General features: G+C 45.0%; 1 protein-coding gene across 1 annotated transcript; it reads right to left on the reverse strand.

Moving 5' to 3' along the window:
* Window positions 1-963: 963 nt before the first annotated feature.
* LOC133362867 (zinc finger protein 627-like) lies at window positions 964-5150 on the reverse strand. The gene is made up of 2 exons (XM_061581810.1): window positions 5099-5150; window positions 964-3529 (listed from the first exon to the last, which is right to left on the reverse strand). Exons 1-2 carry the CDS (start codon window positions 5131-5133, stop codon window positions 2764-2766), a joined length of 801 nt encoding a protein of 266 aa, XP_061437794.1. The 5' UTR covers window positions 5134-5150; the 3' UTR covers window positions 964-2763.
* Between the last annotated feature and the right edge of the window lie 3231 nt (window positions 5151-8381).

Raw genomic sequence — 8381 nt, forward strand, 5'->3', positions numbered from 1 at the left:
CATCATGGTGGCTGGCAGATGTTGACTATCTCGCCTGGTGTACAGGAGGTCGTGGGTTTGATCTCGACCCTGACGACGCCTGCTGCTGTATGTTTGGAGTTTGAGTGTCTCTCATCATGGTGGCTAGCAGATGTTGACTATCTCGCCTGGTGTACAGGAGGTCGTGGGTTTGATCTCGACCCAGACGACGCCTGCTGCTGTATGTTTGGAGTTTGAGTGTCTCTCATCATCATGGTGGCTAGCAGATGTTGATCACCTCGCCTGGTGTACAGGAGGTCGTGGGTTTGATCTCGACCCTGACGTCGCCTGCTGCTGTATGTTTGGAGTTTGAGTGTCTCTCATCATCATGGTGGCTAGCAGATGTTGATCACCTCGCCTGGTGTACAGGAGGTCGTGGGTTTGATCTCGACCCTGACGTCGCCTGCTGCTGTATGTTTGGAGTTTGCATATTTCTCTCCCCATGGTTGTGTGGATTTTTTTCCCGGCACCCTCCGGCTTTTCCCCTCCATGTGCATTGGCCGCTGCTATAGAAGTCCACGTGACAAGCCACCTCATTCGGCGAGGTCGCTTTCGGAAAAAAGAGCTCTCTATCTCAGTGGGCCTTGCCTGGTGAAATATATAGTGAACAGTTAGTAAGTTACATGACCAAGACTTACAATTGCGCAGGCTGCAATTGACAAGACCCAGGGGGTTGGCAGCCTGACGCGTCGGAGCCGCATGCGGCCCTTTAAGGACTGCTTTGTGACGTCATTCATCACGTGCATTGAGGCCCTTTAAGGACTGCTTTGTGACGTCATTCATCACGTGCATTGAGGCCCTTTAAGGGTTGCTTTGTGACGTCATTCATCACGTGCATTGAGGTTCTTTAAGGACTGCTTTGTGACAGTCATTCATCACGTGCATTGAGGCTCTTTAAGGGTTGCTTTGTGACGTCATTCATCACGTGCATTGAGGCCCTTTAAGGGTTGCTTTGTGACGTCATTCATCACGTGCATTGAGGCTCTTTAAGGACTGCTTTGTGACGTCATTCATCACGTGCATTGAGGTTCTTTAAGGACTGCTTTGTGACAGTCATTCATCACGTGCATTGAGGCTCTTTAAGGGTTGCTTTGTGACGTCATTCACCACGTGCATTGAGGCTCTTTAAGGACTGCTTTGTGACGTCATTCATCACGTGCATTGAGGTACAGTTCTCGCAATCATCCATAAGTTGAGCTTTGCCGGGAGAAAAGCGCCGAGTAGTTAAGATTTGAGTTCTTGCCGAGGCAGACTTAAGTATTGCTGAAAGTTTTCCTCGACGCTTTTTCATTTTCGAGTCACTTGCAGAGTGAAGGACTTGGAGAAGTCGTACTGCACTAAGCTAAGAGTTGTGAGCTGAGACGTGGAACAGGTGGAGATTTGAGTCGTCGCACACCGATAGAGTGCCCGAGCGACAGGCTGTAAAAGTTGTTGGTTAAGCCCAGTGACTTGACGTTGTATTTGGTGGAGAGGCCAGGGGAGAGGGGGGTGTGGTCACGTGCAGGCTGCTGTCCGAGGCTGCTCTACAGGCAGCGTGCTGGGCCCGACACGCCGCGTTTGAATGTTGAAGCGAGATTCATCGATGTCGTCACGATTGACATTGCAAACCCCTAGACAACTAGAGAGCCAGTAACAAGTCGCGATACACTTTGTGCATAATCGCAAATAATCATAAACATACATATTAGTCAAGAATATAAATCACAACAATAATACTCTTTGGTTCTTTCGGTAGTCACGTAGGTATAAAATAAAATGGGTTGCGCCCGAAACGTGACTTTACTGAAAGAACCAAAGAGTATGGATTCCTGCAGTCACGAAAACTTCAAATAACAATAATAACACACACAACAAACACGTTTTTGTAATGACACATCTAACATTACATTGCACAATCAACATTTCTGAAAACTTTCGAATTTTCACAATGCAATTATTAAAATTACAATGGGTCTCTGTGGGAGTCTATGGGTCTGTGAGTATATGGGTCTCTGTATGACGAGTCTATGGCTCTGCGTGAGTCTATGGGTCTCTAAATGATGAGTCTATGGATTTGTGTGATTAGTCTATGGGTATCTGCATGATGAATCTATTGGTCTGCGTTATGAGTCTATGGGTCTCTTTGTGAGTCTATGGGTCTCTAAATGATGAGTCTATGTGTATGTGTGATTAGTCTATGGGTATCTGCGTGATGAATCTATTGGTCTGCGTGACGAGTCTATGGGTCTCTTTGTGAGTCTATGGGTCTCTGTGTGAGTCTATGTGTACGTGTGATTAGTCTATGGGTATCTGCGTGATGAATCTATTGGTCTGCGTGACGAGTCTATGGGTCTCTTTGTGAGTCTATGGGTCTCTGTGTGAGTCTATGTGTATGTGTGATTAGTCTATGGGTATCTGCGTGATGAATCTATTGGTCTGCGTTATGAGTCTATGGGTCTCTTTGTGAGTCTATGGGTCTCTATGTTACATTATACACTAGTGAGTGGGTGGGTGGCCAGCAATACGGCTGAACGCATTTGTCCCCCTAGGGGGCAATGTTTACAAACCGCACCGGGTATACAGTATATATATTTACGCGATCTTTAACTCCCCCCCCCCCCCCCCCAAAAAAAAAGAAAACGGCGCACAAATGGATCCCTGGAATATGGCCAAAGTCCTTTTCCAGTTTACTAAACGAACACATTTTTTTTTCCCGGTAATGCCGACAAAGCTGAAGTGACCCCTTTTTCAAAAACGACGGGGTCATCACAAGCGACAATCTCGATTCTCATCCTCCTGCTTCACGTCCACTCCATCCACCAGGAGGTCGCCTCCTGGAGTCGAACCCTGACCTTCACGCTTCACCGTTATCTCTTCTTCACACTTCATCACTCCTGGCCACGTAGCGAAGTTGTCAGTTTCTTCCGGTTCTTGTTTTATGAGAGATGGACTCATGGGAGCAGCACTTTGACCATCGCAAGTAGATTTCACCCTCTCGTGGATCTTCTCATGCTTCTTTCGTTGTCCTGACGCAGCAAACCCTTTCCCACACACAGTGCACTTGTAGGGCTTTTCGCCCGTGTGCGTTCTCTCGTGAACTCGAAGATAGTTTGAATAGACAAATGCCTTCCCACACACGGTGCACTTGAATGCCTTTTCGCCTGTGTGCGTTCTCCGATGAATCCGAAGATAGTTTGAGTAGATGAATGCCTTCCCACAGACGGTGCACTTGTAGGGCTTCTCACCCGTGTGCGTTCTCTCGTGATTTTGAAGAGGTTCTGAACGACCAAATGCCTTCATGCACACAGTGCACTTGTAGGGCTTCTCACCCGTGTGTATTCTTTCGTGAACTCGAAAATTTGATGAACATACAAAAGCCTTCCCACACACGGTGCACTTGAATGGCTTTTCGCCCGTGTGCGTTCTCTCATGCAGCTTCATGTGTCCAGGGCGATCCGTGCTGTAGGGACACCGGTCGCATTGATGCCTTTTAGCACGGCGCTCTGTCGAGGGCTTCTCCATGCGATCGACTCTGCAAATATACCTTACACTTAATTTGGAGCTTTCGTGACTGCAGGAATTATTCTTTGGTTCTTTCGGTAAAGTCACGTATAAAGATAAAATAATAACTTAAATTAAATACTAGCATACAAAGTTTCGATTGCAACACAAGCAATCATCATCAGGTATAAATTAAATAGAAACACAAATCTAGTATACTTAGAAATGTAATGTAATATAACAGAGAGTCGGATAACATAACAGTCAACACCCTATCTGGTTGAGAGATTAAATCTCTCTCTCAAATTTAGCATTCTCAGGAAGAACGTAATCAACCAGGTAGGATGTTGACTGTTATGTTATCCGACTCTCTGTTATATTACATTACATTTCTAAGTATACTAGATTTGTTTTCTATTTAATTTATACCTGATGATGATTGCTTGTGTTGCAATCGAAACGTCATGAGAATTTTAATTGTTTTATATTCATATTATTTTATTATTTCCCTTCTACGTGACTTTACCTAAAGAACCAAAGAGTATACACCTCCAGATAATAAGAGAAAAGTAATTTCATTCGTGAATGATGAATATTATTTCTTGTTAGCCTTGTAAAAAATACATTTTATTATATTTTTTCATCTACGTGACTTTACCTAAAGAACCAAAAAGTATAGACCTCCAGAGATTAAGTGAAAAGTAATTTCATTCGTGAATGATGAATATTATTTCTTGTTAGCCTTGTAAAAAATACATATTTTTTCATCTACGTGACTTTACCTAACGAACCAATAAAAAAGATGTTATTATAATTTGTAATAATTAAATAATAAAATGCCATACCTTTTACTAATTAAAGAATTATAAAGATATTAAGAGAAAAGTAAAAAATAAAAACATTTTATTTTTTTTCTTTAACTTTGTTTTCCTTTCGTAAATATTACTGGGGGGGGGGGGGGCACAGCATCTAGTAGTCCAGGGGCCTACACAATCTTAATCCGGCCCTGCCCATGTGCAGCCTTCATTGTGTTGGGGCAGTGAGTGAGAGATTGTCAGTGAGTGTGTCAGTGTGAGTGTGTCAGTGTGAGATTGTGAGTGAGTGAGAGTGTGAGATTGTGAGTGTGAGATTGTGTGTGTCAGTGTGAGATTGTGAGTGAGTGAGAGTGTGAGTGAGTGAGTGTGAGATTGTGTGTGTCAGTGTGAGATTGTGAGTGAGTGAGTGTGAGATTGTGAGTGAGTGAGAGTGTGAGTGAGTGAGTGTGAGATTGTGTGTGTCAGTGTGAGATTGTGAGTGAGTGTGAGATTGTGAGTGAGTGAGAGTGTGAGTGAGTGAGTGTGAGATTGTGTGTGTCAGTGTGAGTGAGTGAGTGTGAGATTGTGATTGTGAGTGAGTGTGAGATTGTTAGTGTGAGTGTGTCAGTGTGAGATTGTCAGAGTGAGTGAGAGTGTGTGAGTGAGTGTGTGATTGTGTGTAAGAGTGGTGAGTGAGTGAGAGTGTAAGTGAGTGATAGTGAGTGTAAGAGAGTGAGCTAGTGAGTGTGAGTCAGTGTAAGAGTAAGTGATAGTGAGTGAGTAATAGTGAAAGTGGTGCCACGCACCGCTGTCGAATCGTCGTCATGGTCGAGGCCGCCATCTTGTCCCCCTCACGACTCTAAAATGGCCGCCAGCGAGGAGGGGGAGGAGCCAGAAAATTTGGCGGGAAAAACAAACCGCCGCGTCACGTGACAGGCGAGACACTCGACTGTGATTGGCTCCAAGGCGGAGAGAGATTTTTTTTTTTTTAGAGGAAAACTTTTTTGTACCGTACGTACGACTAATTACTAAACTCGCCATCAACACTAAACACTCGCGTTGGCATTCGAGCGATCTACGTAAATAAAGTGAAAAATGTATTGGTTATGTAAATTATCAGAAATCTCATACAGTATAAGGTACAAAATAATGACCCAAATGAGATGTTGACTGGTAATTACATCTCAAACACAGCTGTCAACAGTGACAGAGCATGCTTGCCAACAAGGGCATTCAACTAATTTTGATAACGTGGAAGTGTTATGCAGAAGCGAATTATTACTGGCCAAGACTAATTAGAGAATCAATCGAAATTGAGAAAAATACAAATAATTTCAACCGCTGTGATAGCTACAGAGTCAGCACAGCCTGGAAGCGCTTGCAAGGGATTACACTTTATATATTGGTGCTTATCCTCAGAGCCACGAGTGGAAATTTCGCATTCCTACGGTGGATCAAATGATGTTTAGTCCGATCAATAATTTCCAATGGGTAGTTCATCAACTGTTGCACTGTTGCATAGTGCAGCAGTGGCCAATCGCATTCCTACGGTGGATCAAATGATGTTTAGTCCGATCAATAATTCCCAATGGGTAGTTCATCAACTGTTGCATTGTTGCATAGTGCAGCAGTGGCCAATTGCATTCCTACGGTGGATCAAATGATGTTTAGGTCCGATCAATAATTTCCAATGGGTAGTTCATCAACTGTTGCATAGTGCAGCAGTGGCCAATCGCATTCCTACGGTGGATCAAATGATGTTTAGTCCGATCAATAATTCCCAATGGGTAGTTCATCAACTGTTGCACTGTTGCATAGTGCAGCAGTGGCCAATCGCATTCCTACGGTGGATCAAATGATGTTTAGTCCGATCAATAATTCCCAATGGGTAGTTCATCAACTGTTGCACTGTTGCATAGTGCAGCAGTGGCCAATTGCATTCCTACAGTGGATGAAATGATGTTTAGTCCGATCAATAATTTCCAATGGGTAGTTCATCAACTGTTGCATAGTGCAGCAGTGGCCAATCGCATTCCTACGGTGGATCAAATGATGTTTAGTCCGATCAATAATTCCCAATGGGTAGTTCATTAACTGTTGCACTGTTGCATAGTGCAGCAGTGGCCAATCGCATTCCTATGGTGGATCAAATGATGTTAAGTCCGATCAATAATTCCCAATGGGTAGTTCATCAACTGTTGCACTGTTGCATAGTGCAGCAGTGGCCATTGCATTCCTACGGTGGAATCAAATGATGTTTAGTCCGATCAATAATTCCCAATGGGTAGTTCATCAACTGTTGCATAGTGCAGCAGTGGCCAATCACATTCCTACGGTGGATCAAATTATGTTTAGGTCCGATCAATAATTCCCAATGGGTAGTTCATCAACTGTTGCACTGTTGCATAGTGCAGCAGTGGCCAATCGCATTCCTACGGTGGATCAATGATGTTTAGTCCGATCATAATTCCCAATGGGTAGTTCATCAACTGTTGCACTGTTGCATAGTGCAGCAGTGGCCAATCGCATTCCTACGGTGGATCAAATGATGTTTAGAGTCCGATCAATAATTCCCAATGGGTAGTTCATCAACTGTTGCAACTGTTGCATAGTGCAGCAGTGGCCAATCGCATTCCTATGGTGGATCAAATGATGTTTAGTCCGATCAATAATTCCCAATGGGTAATTCATCAACTGTTGCACTGTTGCATAGTGCAGCAGTGGCCAATCGCATTGCTACGGTGGATCAAAGGATGTTTAGGTCCGATCAATAATTCCCAATGGGTAGTTCATCAACTGTTGCACTTGGCAAGAGTGCAATCGCGAGGCTGCGAATCCAGATCTTGGTCACGGAATGACTCGCCTTTACAGGGTCAATACATCGGGAAGCATCTTCTTTTAAATCCTTTATATTAGTTCACTTGCTTGCTTGCTTAGGACCGTGCAAATCTTTCGGTCGTTTTTTAACCCCCTTCCCGTGATCCAATCGAGCTGACATTTTGCACACAGACTCGTTGTGCGTGACAATTAATTTTAGGGAATTTAAAAAAAAATATTTCATTACCAATTGCTTAATGGTGGCAGACAATCATCTGACCCATAGGTGGCAGCCATCTCAAGCCAGAGGACGAGAGGACTCTCGTAGCCGCCACACATATAAAGGATTTATAGTGAAAAACTTTGATTTTACGGGTTAATTTTTTGGTGGGAAGTCAAGTCAGCAGCGGTTGTACTTGAGGAAGACTTAGCCCCTGCCGTGGGATGGCTGCGATGCCCACCGCTCGCTCAGTGCCGTCAACACATCGGGGTGGGAAACCTTTTGTGACCGTTTGAAGGAAGTTTCAGGTCGTAGAATCGGACACAGCGCCCGGTGGCTGAGGCACAGATTGCCCATCAAAAAGTTGTAGTTTTAAAAATCATCTCTCGGGGGGTCGATAAAGCGAGTACTACTTTGTGGAAAGCAAACAGAGGTTGTCTTGTACCGGTGTTTTTCACTCATTCTCATAGCGGGGGACCACTTTGGCCATGAAGGCATCATCAGTGTGGTGAGGGCCGCCACACGCTTGAAACCATTTGGGGTTTCGACAGCAGCATGATTGGGGGGGGGGGGGGGGGGTGTGTTTTCACATTTGCGTCATGTCGCTGGTGGCCTTGCGATGAAGAAGTCTGCGGCCTATACAATACACCCACCCTGCTGCTGCTGTGGCAATGTGCACATGTCCCACCACCGACTCACAGCTCTGCAGGCACATGATGTATCTATTGTTTTGAATTATTATTAGATGGGGCACTGCCCCAGAGGTCGCAAATGGGTTTTGTTTCCTTACCCGTACCTGGCCGCACCAGGGTCGCAAATGGATACCCGTACCCGGCCGGGTACGGGTACCCAGCCGGGTACGGGTAGCCATTCCCTACCCGTACCCTACCCGAAATGAGTGACAAATGGTTACTCACCAGTGACTCACGGCCTACCCGTAACTGGCCGCACCAGGGTCGTGAACGGCTACCCGTACCCGGTCGGGTACGGGTAGCCGGGTATCGGGTAGGGTACGGGTATCGGGTAGGGTACGGGTATCGGGTACCCGGTTG

Source organism: Lethenteron reissneri, unplaced genomic scaffold, assembly GCF_015708825.2.
Source record: "Lethenteron reissneri isolate LAM-NWPU_2019-01 unplaced genomic scaffold, ASM1570882v1 scaffold_1630, whole genome shotgun sequence".
Taxonomy (NCBI): Eukaryota; Metazoa; Chordata; class Hyperoartia; order Petromyzontiformes; family Petromyzontidae; genus Lethenteron; species Lethenteron reissneri.

Bases quoted from the DNA above. Each gene is read 5' to 3' on its own strand.
- LOC133362867 (XM_061581810.1), bottom strand. From the start codon at position 5,133: ATGGCGGCCTCGACCATGACGACGATTCGACAGCG. The intron at 3,530-5,098 runs GTGCGTGGCACC...GTATATTTGCAG, and splicing joins ATGACGACGATTCGACAGCG to AGTCGATCGCATGGAGAAGC.